At 68.3% G+C, this 16,254-nt stretch overlaps 2 protein-coding genes across 2 annotated transcripts; both read right to left on the bottom strand.

Annotated features, from left to right (window-relative positions):
- Nucleotides 1-3,106: 3,106 nt before the first annotated feature.
- Nucleotides 3,107-8,705, bottom strand: SCARF1 (scavenger receptor class F member 1). The gene is made up of 11 exons (XM_026055219.1): nucleotides 8,602-8,705; nucleotides 7,819-7,880; nucleotides 7,560-7,661; nucleotides 6,901-7,426; nucleotides 6,285-6,503; nucleotides 6,050-6,178; nucleotides 5,852-5,955; nucleotides 5,633-5,744; nucleotides 5,360-5,484; nucleotides 5,071-5,208; nucleotides 3,107-4,947 (listed from the first exon to the last, which is right to left on the bottom strand). The coding sequence occupies exons 1-11, from the start codon at nucleotides 8,703-8,705 to the stop codon at nucleotides 4,091-4,093; spliced, it is 2,478 nt and encodes an 825-aa protein (XP_025911004.1). The 3' UTR covers nucleotides 3,107-4,090.
- An 873-nt stretch (nucleotides 8,706-9,578) lies between these two features.
- RILP (Rab interacting lysosomal protein) lies at nucleotides 9,579-16,248 on the bottom strand (the record flags this gene model as incomplete). The annotated part of the gene is made up of 8 exons (XM_026055192.1): nucleotides 9,579-10,528; nucleotides 10,701-10,784; nucleotides 12,779-12,901; nucleotides 13,063-13,229; nucleotides 13,553-13,744; nucleotides 13,980-14,101; nucleotides 15,251-15,374; nucleotides 16,108-16,248. Coding segments are annotated over 8 exons (1,113 nt in total), but the record flags the coding sequence as incomplete, so codon positions are not given.
- Nucleotides 16,249-16,254: the final 6 nt, after the last annotated feature.

Raw genomic sequence — 16,254 nt, 5'->3', positions numbered from 1 at the left:
TGCGCAGCGCCGCGGAGGGGTTTCGAGCAACGGCCCCAAAAGCGTCTCCGTACCCGTTAGCCTTCCAGCCACAGCGCCTCGCTGCCCGCCACGCTGCCCGTGCCCCCTCCTGCTCTTACGCGCCCGGTGTTAATTAAAGGTTTCTGGGCAGAGCGATGACGAGAGGGACGGACACGCAAAATGTCCGCTGCGGAAAAGGCCACCTGGCAAATCCGTGGAGGGGACGGAAAAAAACCATCCGCCAAGGCGTTTCAAACGCGGAAACGAGGCCGCGGCGGGGGGCGCACGCGTCCCTGCCTCGACGCCGCTCCGGCCTGAGGAGGCCCAAAACGGGGCTTCCCGCGGGAGGCACGCGGAGCCCCGAGCGTCCCYGCGCTCCTTGCCGGAGGACGCCCGGAGCCCGGGCAACGACCTCCAGGTCCACGCGGCAGCCCGGCGAGGCTCCCCCGGACCTCCAGGCTGGAGCCATGCCGTGTTCATCACAGCGATTTAAGGACTGTCGTTCTGCTCGTATATGTACAGCCAAGAGCAGAGTAATTTCAGTTAACAGGCACCAATCTGTTCCCTAGATCCCTAAGGAAGATTGCCCCCCCCCCGGCTCCCCTGCCGCGGGGGGACGGAGAGCAGCCCCCGGTAAGGGGCCGCTTTGGCAGCCGGCACCCGCAGGCGAGCGCCTGGCCCCGCTGCGCCGTCGCCCCGGCACGGCCGGGCTGCTGCGTGCCCAGGGCTAACAGCAGCCGCTCCAAGGCTGGACAGAGAACAACCATCCCTAGAGACCCCCAGGACCGATAATACCGTCAGCAGACTGTTTCATAAAATAAAATCATTAAGGCAGGAGTGTGGCATTGGATCTGAGCTCACCAGAGCTCTGCGCTCTTTTCATGTTAAGTATCTCCTTGAAGCTTTTCTTTGCAGGATTTCTAGCCAGGTCCTGGTTCGGAGAAGGGCTTGGTGGGGGGGGGGGAAGGAATTGTGCTGCTAGAAATTTGCACGTGATTYCATTATAAACCAGGCTCTTCCCCACCGGTGCGTGGACCTGCTGCTGCCGGAGAGGCACCTCCGCGAGCTGGTGCCACATGAGGTGGCACGTGCCGACATCGGGGTCGATATCGCTCCCAGGCCCTCTGGCGCGGTAGAAGGAAGGTGGCGGCATAAAATCATGACGGCTGATTTTTTGCTAGCTGAAAGGGTCAGGARGATCCTTGCGACAGGCAGGCGTCACTGACTCGCTCGGGGAAAGCCRAGGGCCTGGATGCACGTCTACCCTTGCATCACCAAGAAAGGGGCAGGCTCGGACAGGTGGGAAGAGGAAACTCTTCGGCCTCCGATGTGGGAGAAGGGTCAAACATTGCAACAGCAGTAACGTGGATTTAAGCCAAAACAAGCAAAAAAATATCGCCAGGAAAACGCCCCCCAGCCTATATTGGTGCAGCGTTGTTAGCAGAGGCAAGGGAGCCTCGCGTTGCCCAAGGGCCCTGGGAGACCTCGGCTGGAGCCGTGTCCACAGTAATCCCGGTGGCTGTGCTGAAGAAACATGAACTCGGACTGGCATGGGCACGAGGAGGGCTCTGAGGTTACTTGAGGAAAGGCAAAGCCCATTGCATASGGAGAGTACGGGAGGGACTTGATTCTCCTATCCTAGAAGGAAAAAAAAAAGGAAGCTATCAGGTGATTACTGCCGTCTATAAATACACCCAGGGAATGAGTAAACATCATGGAGAGAAAAAAAACAGAGTGAAGCCGAAGAACAGCACTGGCACAAAACCACATTTATATAAACGGGCCAGGAAGGAGCTGAGGTGGGAGGTTAAAGCTCCCGGCTGGCCGGCAGGGAAGGTCGCGGCAGACTCCCGCGGGAGCTGCTGGGCTCCAGGCAGGGCTTGAGCAGGTCACAAAAGGGGGAGGATGACACGGCTGCGACGACGGGGACGGACCCCGGGTGCCTGCAGCAGATGGTCCCGTCCCCCGTTCCCACAGCTGGTAATATCCTTGGAGGCTCCGGCTGCCCTGGTGCAGGCACCTGGTGCAGGACCTGCCCGCAGGAACCGCTTGCTTCAAACCACTGGGGGTTCCAGAAAGTCGGAGACGTGGCACCAAAACGCACGTGCYGCCCCGACCCATTGACTCCGGCTCATGGACCTCCTGCGTCCGGAATTAAACCCAAGCAAAGCCCCGACAAAGCATCCCCTGCAAGGAGATACCGGCGTGACTGTGCTATGGGAGGCGTCTGGGAAGGCGCTGCTGGTTCCCCTGCCCCGAGGCCGGGTGAAGCCGCTGCCCCAGGCCCTGTGCTGGGCTGGGGACACGTCCCGCTTAGCAGATCAGCCTGCGAGTGCCGAGGGCTCACGTGACAGCGACGGCCTCAAAGCGAGACGCGTGTTTCGGTGTCGGGAAGGGCAGGCTGAGTGCTGTCAGCGCTCTGCACGCTGCACCCAGGGCGAACCAGCTCACGTGACAGCCGCTTCTGGCAAAACGCAGCTCTGCTCGCAGGCTGAAAATATCCAGCTGATTAGGAAAAAGAAAAAAAAAMCACATGGCTGCTTGCAAATAACACGTGGATATGTTCCTGCCACTGCGATAAAATAGCTTCCAAACAAAAACTAGCCTGTGCAGAAAAGAGGTCTGTCCTCGCCACCACGCGAGTCCTGCCAGAATTAGCGTTTTATTTCTGCAACAGAATATTTGGTGTTATAATCACAGCAGCCGAAAGCCGGAGTGCTGCATGACTGGTTGCAAAGCCGGAGGTCTCGCCCCCAGGGGAGCGCACGGGTTCGGCGTGTCGCCTTGTGGCRAAGCCCTGAAAAAGCAAAAGAGAAAAAGTAAGATCCATCCTGCACAGCGGCTATTTCATGAAACACCCTGAACCTTAGTCACAACTCAGCAGTGTCAGAGCAGAAGCAGGATGAACACGCAACTCTGCACGTGCCGCACCGGCGCCTCCTCCGGGCTCGCGGACCTCGCTCCAGCGTCCCGATGGCCACGGCATGCTCACGCGCGTAAGCGAGAGTGAGGARTTAACCTCGACTGAACCAGGAAATAATGATAATAAAAAAAAAGCCTAAGGCTGCAGATAGTTTCCACGCTTCTGAGAATATTTCTGGTCCTTGACTCGCACRTCTTCGATTCAGAGCAGCGCTCGGAAACTGAACTCCTGGTGGGCTTCAGTAGAAATTTTATTTTCATTTGGGGGCTTTCAAATCAAAATAACAGAAAACATACACAGAGCTTATTTATATATGTCTAAAACCAGTTCACGCTGCGAATCCTCTCCGGCTTGGTGGGTGCCCGGCTGTGTGCGCACTGGCGAGGCGCACGCCGCTCCGTGCGTTTCTCCGTCTCCCCATCCCAGGCACGGCATCTCCATCCGGCACGTGGTGTCAGGCCCGTCCGACAACCCCGACGAGCTGCATCGCCTCTCTCGGTCATCCATGGCCGCGCATCGCAACCACGAAAACAGCACTTCTGAGATGCAGGGAGACGGCGAGAATTTAGGGGACCCGTCGAAATGCTGTTTTCTGCTCCGGCTTCATCCTGGTCGGGACCAGCGCGGGCGCTGGGTGCACAGGCTCACGTCCGCAGCTCGGCTGCTGCGTTTGCTCCTACGCGGCTGCAGCTCGGCGGCCGCACGGAGCTCGAAGCTGAACGTAAACCCTGTGTCACGCTGCGAACCGTTCGGCGGGACGCGGGTACGCAGGAACGGAGGCAGCCAGAGCCTGCCGCGAAAGCAGAGCTGCACCGATAAGCCCGTGCGGCCCCAGAAAGCCCCCTAGATAAGCTGCTGAAATTAATTTTGGCCGAAGCTGCTTCTGACAGCCCATCACCCCTCCCCGGCTGCGCGCCACGGATAATCCCCGCCAGCAAGGAGCACCTTCGCAGCAGCTTTACCCCATGCCTCGGCAAGGGAGAAAGGGCTGGGATGGGGAGAGGGGGACACAAGACCCCAGAAAGCGGGTGGAAATGTCTTTTTGCCCGTGTGTCTCCAAGCAGAGCCCCGGCTCGGACTGAACCCCGGCTCTGGCCGGCGCTGCCCCCTCGGCAGCGGGACGGGAGGCACCGGGGAGGCTCAGCCAGCCTCCGGCTTGCAGCGGGCTCAGGTGCCGGCCGCGCTCCCAGGGGCGGCCGGCGGCTGCTCCGGGCTGGTCCTCACGTTCTCGTATTTCGGCTCTTCCTCCCCCGGGGCGGCCTGGCCCGTCGCTTCCAGGCTCGGGGCTGGCTCGGCGCCGGCCCCCTCCTGCGCCCCCGGGCTTTTTGGCTGCCTCGTCCCCGGGAGGCGTTTGCCGGTGGGTGGCTCAGTGCCGGCGCCGGCGCCGCTCTCCCTCTGCTTGGAGCCCGGGGCCGAGTCTCTCCGCTGGGCCAGGGCACGCCGGGGCGGCTTCTGGATGCCCTCGGCGCTTCTCCGGGCGGGGGGCTCCTCCTTGGTGGCCCTCCGGGCCCACTGCGCGCTGCCCAGCCGCTTGAGCACGGCCTGGACCGGCCCCTCGCCGCCGGCCTCGGCCTCCCGCCCCGCCGTGCCCACCGTCACGTAAATGGTGGTGACGCCGGGCTCCTTCCCYCTCGCCTCCCGGCCGCCGGCTTTCGCGGCCGCCTCCAGCGCCTCCACCCTCTGGGCCACCTGCCTGGTGCTGGAGGCCCCGCGCCGGCGGCCCCCCGCGCCGGCGGCCCGGCGGCTTTCCTCCCCCTGGGCCAGGGGCTCGGGGCTGTCGCCACCGCCGTCGTTGTCCGGCCGGTCCAGCAGGGGCTCGGCCACGGCGCCCCGGCACTGGGGGCCGAATTTGGTCCCTTCCGCAAAGGACACTGAGGGCCGCTTGGCCTTGGCGAGGCTGGAGGTGCGGGGGATGGCGAAGGGCTGTGACACGTCCTCGGAGCTGAAGGCCGACGGGTCCGGCAGTGCCTCGCCGGCGGGGGATGCCCCATCCTGGAGCTCRGCCCCCGCCAGCACGGGGACGCCTGCGGGAGAAGGGCCGGCGTCAGGGACCGGAGCCGGCGGCCTTTCCCCTCCAGGCCGGCGCACGGGTCCGGGCTTGGGAGCGGGATGCGCTCCGGGAAGGGGAGCGAAACCAGCTAYGTCACCTTCTCGGGGGGGCACCGAGTACTCCGGGCCCTCGTTGTCCGTGTCGAAGGAGGAGAAGGAGCTGTCCGAAACCCACGCGGCAGATGGCGGCTCGATGAAGCTGGGATTGAAGGGGATTTCTGCGTCGTGGTGGGAAACTGCGGGGGAGAAGAAGAAGAACCACCGYGGGCTGGCGCCCCGTTCCCGGCGGAAACCGCGCTCCCAGGCTCGGCAGGCTCAGCCCTGCCGGGAAACGCAGGGTTTCCCCCCGAAACGGCGCGGGGCGCAGGGTGACAGCCCAGCTTTCACCTGTGACTTTGGGAAGCTTGGAGCCGCTCAGGGAGAAGCAGGGCATCATGGCGCTGAGGTTGGCCAGCACCCGCCGCACGTGGTGCTTCATCCGGGACACCACGTCGTCGTCCGCCGCCGCCGCCCTGCGAGCGGGCGCCGGGATCAGCGGAGGTTTTTCCCACCCCGCTCCCGGGAGAGGGGCAGGGACGGGCCAGCCCCGGGCAGCTCCAGCCAGAGCYGCTTTCCCTCGGGATCCCCTGCCGGAGCAGGGCCGGTTTCTAGCAAAACTACCTGTCCCTGGCGTCCGCCTGGCCGGCGCCGCAGCAGCAGCAGGCGCCGCAGAGCAGCAGCAGCAGCAGGGGCACGAGGACGGCGGCCGCCAGGGCCGCGTGGTCCTTAACGCCTGCGGGGAGACGGGGCACGCGTCGGGGCGCCGCGGGGACACCGCCGACGCCAGCATCGCYGCGCCACGGAGCCGGGGACCCGGAGCGATGCCGGGGCTGCTCTTACTCCAGACGCAGCGGCCCCGCACGGGGTGGCAGGTCCCGCGGGAGCACTGGCAGGCGGAGGAGCAGTTCACGCCRAAGTATCCCTCGGGGCAGGTCTCGTTGCAGCTGCAAGAGAGAGGGAAGGAGGGGAGGACTGGGGGGGGGGGGGATGCGCTCCGGAGCCGCTGGAGCCCCGGCCGCGCGCCGTGCCCGGCGTTACCTGCCTCCCCAGTAGCCGGCCCAGCAGATGCACGCTCCCGACACCGGGTCGCAGCTCCCCGACACGCAGTCCGGACACGGCTGCCGGCACCCGTCCCCGAAGGTGCCCGCGGGGCAGGAGCTGTTGCAGCTGCCGAGCGAGAGGGAGACGGAGACGAGGGGGGACGTCAGGACGGGTGGCACCCGGGGGCAGCCCGTCTCCGCCACCCGCGCGCGCGGGCGCCCAGAGCCGGTACCTGGGTCCCGTCCAGCCGGGCTCGCAGCCGGCGCAGGCGCCGCTCTCCGAGTCGCAGGCCTCCCCGGCGCGGCAGCGGGGGCAGCGCTGGTGGCAGCCCGCGCCGTGGTAGCCGGCGGCGCAGCGCTCCTGGCACAGGGTCCCGTTCCAGCCGGGCCGGCAGCCGGCGCAGGCCCCGTCCGCCGCCGCGCAGGGCTGGCTCCCCTCGCAGCTGCCGCAGCTGCGGGGCAGAGGCGCGAGGGGGAGGTCAGGGCACCCCCCAAACCCCCCCGGCACCGGCGTTAGGTGTCCCCAGGGGTCCGCGCTGCGACAAAGCACCCTACAGCACGTAATGCTCCGTGACGGCAGCAGGGCAAGAGCGGAGCAGGGATAAATGCCGCTGCTTTAAAGCCCTGCAGAACGGCACCGGCGATGAGGGTCGGAGATTTCTGGATCGCGCCCGAGCTTTCTGCTAGGTTTAGCAGGACGTTTCTTTCGGGGCAACGCCGGTGCTGAATCGGAGCGGTGCTCAAGCCCTCCCCGGGGACGGGTCTCCCTGGCCGAGGGGGCGGACGGAGCAGCCGGCGGCCGCAGGCGGATCTGCCACCCGCCGGACGCCCCCGTCGCGGCCGGCTCACCTGTGCGCGCACTGCGGGCCGTAGCTCCCGGCCGGGCAGGGCTCGCGGCAGCTCCTGCCGTGGTAGCCGGGGCTGCAGCTGCAGTGGCCGCTGAGCGGGTCGCAGGCGCCGTGCAGGCAGTCGCAGCGCCGCTGGCACGCCRGCCCCCAAAACCCGGCCTTGCACTCGCACTTGCCCGTCTCCTGGGCGCAGGGCGAGAGGTTGCAGGAGCATCTAAAGCTGCACCTCCTGCCCCACCAGCCGGGCAGGCAGCGGCAGCGGCCGGTGAGCGGGTCGCAGCGGGAGCCGGCCGGGTTGCACTGGCACTGCTTGGCGCACGTGGGGCCCCACCAGCCCGGCTCGCAGCGGCAGGCGCCGGTGAGGGCGTCGCAGCGGCCGCGGGGGCCGCACGGGCAGGCGAACTGGCAGCGGGCGCCCCAGTGGCCCGGCAGGCAGGCGCAGCGCCCGCTCGCCGCCTCGCAGGTGCCACGGGGGTGGCAGAGGCAGCGCCGCTTGCAGTCGGGGCCCCAGTACTGCTCGGGGCAGGCTGCGGAGGGAAGGAGACGGCGGGCGGTCACGGCGCGGCCCCCGAGCCCGCCCGCAGCCGGGGCGCAGCCGAGGGCTGAGTCCGGACCTGTCCGTCCGTCCGTCCGTCCGCCCACCGCCTCGGGGGTACTCACGGGAGCTGCAGTCGGCTCCGAAGAAGCCCGGCTTGCAGAGGCAAACGCCGGGTCTCACGCACACCTCGTCCGCCCCGCAGGCGTCCTCCCCTTCGCACAGAGCTGCCGACGGCAGGGCAGGGCCGTCGGTGCCCGGCTGCGGGGAGCGCCCGCCGCCCCAAGCCGCCCAGAGGGGCTTTGAACCGAGGGCCGGCGCTGCCGTTCGGTCAGCGCCCGGCGGAGGGGATGCCCCGGCCGAGCGCGGGGACGCGGCACTTACCCGCCGTGCACTCCCGCCCTTGCTGCTTCCAGCCGGGGCAGCACGCCAGGCCGGCGGGGAGGCTGCGGAGAGACCGGGGCCGTCAACGCAACGCCCCTCGCCCCAGCTAACGTTCACGGCTTCGACCTCGAAGGGAGGCAAAGCGCGAGCCGGGCGCTGGGGAAGCCGCGGCCCCCGCGGGCATTGCTCCGGAAGGAAGCCAGCAAAATGGGAGGAAGCGCCAGGCGCTGCAGCCCGAAGTCGGCCGCGGGGCCGGACGCCTGGCGCCGCCGGCGCCGCRGTTCAGGCTCGGTGGCGGTCGAGCCCGCCGGGGCGGACGCGGACGCAGTGGCACGGCGTGGGCTGCCCAGGAGCGGCGCCCGGTGTCGAGCCGCCACGCGGGAGAGGCGGCGCAGCGGCAAGGCGGGAGGGACGCTGCTGCTAAGGATTAGCTCCCGCTAAGCTCCCGACCCGGGGGAGAAACCTGACGGTTTTGCCAACGAGACGGCGCCTCCCGCATCCCCCGCCTGCCCCCGCGGCGCCTGGGGAAGGGATCCGAGGGCTCTGCCCACGCGGCTGCCCCTGGGCCAAAATAAGCCCAGGCACACGGCGCTGTGGCCGGGCACCCGTCTCCCTGCTCCGCAGGGCTCCGGCAGGAGCGGGAACGCTCACCCAGGGGCTCCCCAACGCCGCCCCGCTCCGGGCACCGGCATGGAGCCCCCATGCTGGGCTCCCCTCCTGCATCCGTCCATCCCAGGACAGAGGCTGCCTGCTGCCGCCCRCTGCAGAGCGCCCGGCGCCTACCTGTCCGTGCGGCACACGTTCCTGCCGTCCGGGTCCAGCTCCTGGGCCGAGCCCTGCACCCACAGCCACAGCTGGAGGCAGAGGATGGGCCGGGCGGGCGCCATCCCGGCCGGGCGCGAGGAGCCCCGCGGTGGGGCCGCCTGCGTCCGTCCCGTCCCGACCCGTCCCGACCCGGCCGCTGCTTCCCTCCCGCACGTTCGGCCTCTTCCTCCCTCCGGCCTCGGGCTTCTTCCTGAGGAAACGCCGGAGGAGGCGCCCAGGTCCGTGCGTCAAGGGGCGCGGAGGGAAGGAGCAGGCAGGGAATGCCGCTGCGCCGGCTATTTTTGGCCGAGCCTGGCTGAGCCCGTGGCAGCCGAAACGGGCGGTCGTGGACCTGGGCGCGCACCCGCACGTCTCGCCCTACGGTTTCCCGCTCCCCGCCGCCATCCGGACCTGCTCCGTCCTCCCGCAAAGCCGTTTTGGCCAGCGCCTCCCCAGCCCCCGGGAAGCTCTGCCGCTTGCACCCCGCGGGCGCTGCCGCCCCTCTGCTCCGTCCCGGGGCTGGCGAGGCAGCCGCCCCCTCGCCCCCCGCACGAGCGCGGTGCGCCCCGGGCCCGGCTCTGAGCCGGCCGGACGCCGGGACCCGCCGCCTTTGCTGGCCGCCGTCCCACCTCGCCGGCTCCCCAGGAGCTCCGTGTCAGCAGATGCACAGGAAACACCTTTTTCCTACCCGAGAGCCCGGCTCGGCCGGGAGGGTCTTGGGGGGGGGGGAAGCGCGCTGCTCCCCGCCGCGCCGGCCTTTAACTCCTCTGCGCCTGGGGATGGCCGGGCGCCGCGGAGCCGCTCCGGGAGGGCCGGGGGCCGCTGGCCACCCCGCGCCGCCATCCCCGAACCCGGCTCCGGGGAAGGGGCTGCGGGGCCTGGCGCAGCTGCCGGCCTTCGCGGCGGCGGCACGCGAGACGCGACGGCCGCCCCGGGGGAGAGCGGCCAGCGAGGCCAAACGCYGGCAGCGCCGCAAAGCCGCCCGAACGCTCCCTCGGCCTCCCGGGAGCAAGGACGGAGCGAGGCTGCAGCAGATGCTTCGTGGGACAAGCAAGAGATTGATTTATTTCTGGCTCCAGTTCTGGAGCTAGAAAATACCTGACCCGTGAGGACCCAGCTGTCCCCAGGAGGATGAGGACTAAGGGGGGGTGACGTTACAGTCTTCCMGTTTCCCAGAGCAGAAGGAAGAAGTCCCGGCACAAAACCGATTCACCCCCGGTCTGAAAAGTGCAAGCGTGGCCGTCGCCGTGCTGCGCGCCGGCCGCTTTCGGCCGCTCCCGACGCAAACACCCGGGTGCCCAGCGCGCGCGCGGGTGCGACGTGCTCAGCCTCGGCGCGGGCGGGCGGCAAACCAGACACGGTGCTTTCCGCAGCACAGCGCCCGGACGCTCTTGCTTGAGCTTCACATTGCAGGGACGAGGGGGAGGCAGGGTGGGAAAGGGAGGAAGCGAAACYGCCACGGTCTCGGCAGGCCTGCGCAGGGCAGGATGCAGCGAGGCCGYGAGCCGCCGGCGCACGGGAAGAGCCCCACGGGGTGCCGGCGCGCGGCGGCGGCGGAGGGGGACGCGGCAGCCGAGCCGCGAGCCCGGAGGAGCGGCGATTCGGGGCGCCGGCGGCCGAGCCCCCCTGGCTGCACGCACTGCTCGGCCGCCAGCGGCGCTGGGAAGCAGGAGGAGTCGGAGGAGGGAAGCGCCGCGGCGAGGCCGGAGCTGGCGTCCCGCTCCGGTCGGGTCGGGTCGGGTTGGGTCAGAGAGGCGGCATCGCTCTGTCCGCGGAGCCGGCTGCCGGCTCCTTGCTCTCGCCCTCCTGCTCCGGGTGCGGCTCCAGCGAGTCGATGATTTCCCAGGCTCCGGAGCAGCTGGGCGCGGGGGGGTCCTTGCTGCCGCCCTGATACCACAGCCCGAAGCTGCGGGGAGAGCAGATAAGGGCCGTGGGGGAGAGGAGCCTTCCCAGGGAAGCGGCCGGAGCCCAGCCTCCCTCCGAGCCCGCTCCCCCGCGAGCGCCGCCAYGGCGAGGCTCGCCTCTCCCCGCTCCGCCGCCGCGGCCGCCCGGCCCCGCCGGCGCCCGAGCCGACTTACAAGCTCCTGATTTTGGACTCGGGATGCGGAGCGTCCACGCAGTCGGCGCCGGCAGCCGGGAGCCAGGAGGCCTCATCTTCGTCGCTGCGGCACAGAAAACCCGCGCTGAGTCACGTGGCGCGTCCGGGCTGGCAGGACCGGCCAGGAGTGCTCGGGATACACGGGGATCCCTCCCTGTCCTTTCCCATGCAGCCAACTGTTTCCATCGCTTCCCGCCGGGAAGCTTCTTCTTGCTCCTCCACCCCCGTCTCTTTCTTACCTCCCYGGTTCCTCTCTCTTCACCCTACGCATCCCRAAGCCRGTGGCCACGGAGCAGCAGCCCCCTSCTCGGGRCAGCTCAGCCGTGTTTTTTCTCCYTGAGCTCCGCGGCAGCGAAGCTCCTGCCCCAGATACGGCCCCGTGTTACGGCAAGTGCCRCCCCTGCTCTGTGATCGCAACCCCCAAGGCTCTTCGCAGCGATCAGCTTCAAACCCGCGCCGCCTGGTCGGCACGCGGCTTGTCCCGGATCGTCGCGGCAGCGGCAACCGCAACCCGCTTTAAAGCCTCCAGGCGTCTAACCCAGCGAGGCGAGCACGTTCCCCCGGGGAGCCGGCCGGCTGCAGGCCCACGGCCGCCGTCATCGCTTCGCCTGGCTCCCAGGAGCCCGGAGAGGATATTCCCAGCCCTGCCCAGGTCCCAGCCCTGCCTCCCGAGCTGCACTCGCCGTGCCGGTGGCTGCAGACCGGCCCGTCCTGTCACCTCCGAGCCGCCGGGGCAGAAGGGAAACGGCCCCGCGCCGCAGGAGCCTGCGAGACGCAGCTCTACCAGGCGGCCAAACGCGCGGAGGCGGGAGCCGGCGGGGAGCCCCGCTGCAGCGAGAGCCCCGGCCTCATCGCGGCGAGGCCCCTGCACGGCGTCGAAGCGGCAGCGGCTCACTCGCGCCGCGCCAGAGCCCCTCGCTGGCCCCCGCAGCGCGCGGCCGCGCGGAGGCTGCAGACGCGGCTCGGCACGCTCCGGGCATGGCAAAACCTCCCCTCGCCCGGGATGCTCCGGCTGACGCAGCACCCACAACCCCACCGCTAGCACCGCAGGAGCCTGCGAGACGCAGCTCTACCAGGCGGCCAAACGCGCGGAGGCGGGAGCCGGCGGGGAGCCCCGCTGCAGCGAGAGCCCCGGCCTCNCCCCTGCACGGCGTCGAAGCGGCAGCGGCTCACTCGCGCCGCGCCAGAGCCCCTCGCTGGCCCCCGCAGCGCGCGGCCGCGCGGAGGCTGCAGACACGGCTCGGCACGCTCCGGGCATGGCAAAACCTCCCCTCGCCCGGGATGCTCCGGCTGACGCAGCACCCACAACCCCACCGCTAGCACAGCTTCTCCCCACCGCTTCTGGCCGGACACCCCCCAACGCAAGCGAGCAGCAACGGCAGGTTTTCGCAGCACAGAAGAGCTCAGCCCCCTTCAGACCTTTATTAAGGACCCTAAAAGCCAGTGAGATACAGCTCCACGCATGTCCCCCCATGCCACACAGCAGCTTTTGCGCAGCCTTAGCCCCTGCTGCCTCAAGCGGATAAGCAGTGCCCGGGCTGGCGCTCAGCATGGTCTTCCCCTCCCGATCGTGAGACGTCCGTTGGAGCCAACATTGCCCCCAAATGTCTTGCGGAGCCTCCAGGGACCATCTGCACTGCCATCTTCAAGGGCTCTCTGCTGGGACAGCCTCCAACCAAACCGTGCAGGGACCGGCCCGCCTTGTGCGGTGGCCCCAGTACCACCACCTCGCCTCCCCTTTGCCATGCTTCACGCGGGGCCAAGCAGCATTTGGCCGGGGAGCAGCCACGTGTGACTGGTGACAGGGACATGTGAGTGCCAGCAGAGGAGCGCGCAGGCCCCGCAGCGCTCCCAGGACTCAGCCAAAGCAAGACATCAAGCGCAGACAATAAACCTTTGATCTCTGGAACGAGGACAGGACAGGACAGGACGGAGCAGCTCTTGGCCTGGGGGAGGTCCCTTCCAAGGTGTCACGCCACGCGGAAGTGCCGGAGCCAGCCAGCATCTGCCCTGCACAGAGCCTCCCCGTGCGCCGCCTCCGTGGCCAGCTGGACTCACCTGCTTGCCGGCTCCTCCGCCGTTCCCAGCATTTTGGCTCTGATTTTTCTCCTCTGTTTTTTGATAGTCGATTTCATTGCATCCAGGAAGAAGCTGGGAATTCTCTCTTCGTTCAGCAGCTCCCTGGCAAAAAGAAACCAGCTGGTTAACGGAGGGCCTGGCAGAGAAAACCTCCCAGGAGCATACAGCGGTTGCGGCAGGAGCAGCCTTTGAAGGGCCACAGGCTGCGACAAGGACRGGGAGGACCTGGGCTCGCTTCCCCCGGCTGCCGTGGAAGGACTCACCGCTGGTAATAAGCCAGCTCCTCCTGCACCAGGAACAGGTTGGTCTTGAGCTCGTTCCGCTCTTGCAGGATTTGCTGCAGCTCTTCCTTCGAGAAGCAGCAGTGAGCAGGGCTCTTGCCCGGGCCCTGGCGCAGCGGGTCCTCCTCTGCAGGCAACTGCGCTCCTTCCTGGCGGGTTCGAGGTGGAAAGGAAGTGAGCAGGCCCAGAAACGCTAACGGCAAATAGAGACCCCACCACCTCACCTTGCTAACTCCTGCCTCCGACCCTGCCAATCCTTATGGACTAGGCACTGCTGGCATCGCTGGACACACTCGCTGCTTTTCAGTCTTCAGCGATAAAACAGCCAGACTTAAACTCCTGTATCCCTGCTGGCAGTCTGCAACACCCTGCCTGATCTGGGAGCTCCAGGAGCCCAACGCAGCTGCCGGCAGGTTTATTCTGCATCAGCAACGCCCTGCGGCAGGCGGGCCGAGGGATCAGGCTTACTCACCAGGCTGGGCTTGGGCGGCTGGGTTTCRGAGGCAGTTCTGGTCCTCCTGCTCGTTTCCCTCTGGGTTTGCAGCACAACAGCCTCCAGGTCCGACTTCTTCTCCAGCGCGCTCTTGAGCTGAGCCTGCACCACGGCCACCTTGTGTCGCAGGTCCTCGTTCATGGACATGAAGCGATTCAGTTGCTCCTGCAGCTGGAAAGCCCACGACAGCCAAGAGTGAGGAACAGCAGCATCTCTCCAGACTTGGCTCCCGCCCAGGGACCTTGGTGTGCCCACGGCCACGGGAAAGGCAGAGAGGCCCAAACACCCGCCCAGGCAGGGCCCACAAGCTGTGGCCATGGCCCCGGAGGGAGGTGACATGGTCCCCAGGCCCTCCACGCACCGCACCCCYGAGCAGACGTGCCGAGGCTCCCTCCCACGCGCTCACCGCCTCCGTGTCTCGGCTCTTGCAGACGATCTCGTGGGCCTGGGCGCGAATCTCGTCCCTCTGCTTGTCCACCACCTCTTTCAGCCGCAGCATCACTTCTCGCTCCTTCCGCRCCGTGCTATCTAAGCCCAAACACGAGGGGAACGGGCGTGGGCAGCCGTCCCCCAGCACCCAGGGGCTTCCCCTGACCCCGCAAGGCGGCAGCACGGCGGAGGGCAGCTCTGGTGCAAGCTGCGCACGCTGCCGGGGACGGTAGGGAGCGACACCAAAGAGGGAGGTGGGACTTGTGCTTGGCTGTAGCCAAGATCAGCAGCTAGAGCAGCTTGCGGCCAGGCAGCCTCGCGCAGGGAGCTGGCAGCACCTTCTGGCCTGCACAGCCCGGCCCAATCCGACCTCCAGCGTTGGTGCGGGCACAGTGCCGGGCGCCCTCCCTGCTCCTGCCCACTGCCAGGCTCGCCTGCCCCTGCCCRCGGCACTGGCCTGGCCCGCTGGGATTTCCGTCTGTCCTTGCACCTACCCGTAGCGGGGAGAGCGACCGCAGGGACCCACGCTGTGCCCCATCCGCGGACTAAACCCCTGGACCAGAAAGGGTTCCTGGCTGCTTCCTAACCCACCGCAGCACCAAGCCCACCCTGCTCCCGCGTCAGGCGCCCCGCAGACCCTGGCACAGCACAGGGGCAGACAGGCGCAATCAGCTACACCTGCTCCTCCACCTCCCCTTGCTGGAGCCACCTTCCTCCACCACCGCCTCAAAGCCCTTCCGCTTCTCCCCGGGGGTCCAGGGACGACTCYGTACGTGTTTAGACACAATAAGGCCGTAACCACTTGGCCCCCGCGAGCTTCTTTAGTAACAGCCACCCTAGGACTCCAATTTCTGTACGGCCTCGGGTCCCGGTTTCGGCCAAGCCAACCCCCCCCCTTCCTGTTTGTTGTCGCTGCTGGAACTGCCGAGCTTTTCGGGACTTCTGCAAAGGCGAGCTGCAACGCTGCTGCCTGAAAGCAGAGCGGGAACGGAGGAACGAGGSGAGCTGAGAGTTTCGGGCTCTGCCTGCTGCATCCTGACGCTTGCAACAGCAGCCTGCACCCCGCGGCCGCCAGCCGGTCGCACACGCCGTCCCTCCGCGCCCCGGTGCTGGGCGCAGGCTGGGATCCCACCTCCCTCCGTCTCCCCGGCAGCTCCCCTCGCTCCAGCTGGCACAAGGGATATCCTGCCCCAAACCCTTCACCCACACGCGGACCCCAGGCAGCTCAGGGACGCCCCGGGCGCTCACCTCCGTGGGACTGGCTCTCCGCCAGCTGCCCCAGGAGCTGCCGGTTCTGCTCCTCCAGGCGGGCCAGGCGCTCGGCCTGGGCCCACTCCCGGCGCTCGGCCGCCCACAGCCTCTGCTCCAGCCCCTGCGGGACGAGGACAGCCGGGTCGGCGCGGCCCCGGGGAACCTCCGCGGGCACGGGGACAGCCCTGAGGGGATCCCTGGAGGGGCAGGGGGGTCACTGCCGCCTTTAGGGGATCGCAGGGGGGGAAGGGACGACTGAGTCATCCGCCACCCCCGAGGGGACAAAGGCAGCCGGGTCAGCGCCTCCTCCGAGGGGGAAAGGGCCACTGGGTGCAGTGCCACCGCTGAGGGTGCAGGGACGAGTAGATGCATCCCCCAAAGGGGCTAAGGACGGGCCAGCACCATCCCCGAGGGGACCCCAAAGGGGACAAGGACAGGCCACCGCCTCCCCCGAGGGGACAAGGATGAGTCAGTGCCTCCCCCCAAGGGGACAAGGACAGGCCAGCACCTCCCCCAAAGGGGACAAGGACAGGTTGGTGCCTCCCTCGAAGGAGACAAGAAGGGGTCAGTGCCTCCTCCGAAGGGGACAAGAAGGGGCCAGCGCCTCCTCCGAAGGGGACAAGAAGGGGCCAGCGCCTCCTCCGAAGGGACAAGGACAGGCCAGCACCTCCCCCAAGGGGACAAGGATGGGTCGGTGCCTCCCTCGAAGGGGACAAGAAGGGGCCAGCGCCTCCCCCGTAGGGACAAGGACGGGTCAGTGGCCTCCCCCGAGGGGACCGCAGAACCTGCGAGAGGCCGAGCCCAGCCCCGGCCCCGGCCGGTCCCCGGCGCCTCCCCCCCGGCTCCCCGCTCACCTCCGCGTCCTGCCGCCCGGGCGGCGGCGCCTCGGCCTCGGCGCCCGCCGGGGCCACCAGCGCCTCCAGCAGCTCCAGGAGCCGCACGACGGGCGGCACCAGCCCGGCCACGGCGTCGGGCCCGAAGCGGCCCGAGAGGCGGCGCAG

This window comes from Apteryx rowi, unplaced genomic scaffold (genome assembly GCF_003343035.1).
Source record: "Apteryx rowi isolate R43461 unplaced genomic scaffold, aptRow1 scaffold_99, whole genome shotgun sequence".
In the NCBI taxonomy this organism is placed as follows: Eukaryota; Metazoa; Chordata; class Aves; order Apterygiformes; family Apterygidae; genus Apteryx; species Apteryx rowi.
This window is presented reverse-complemented; position numbering and strand designations above follow the sequence as displayed.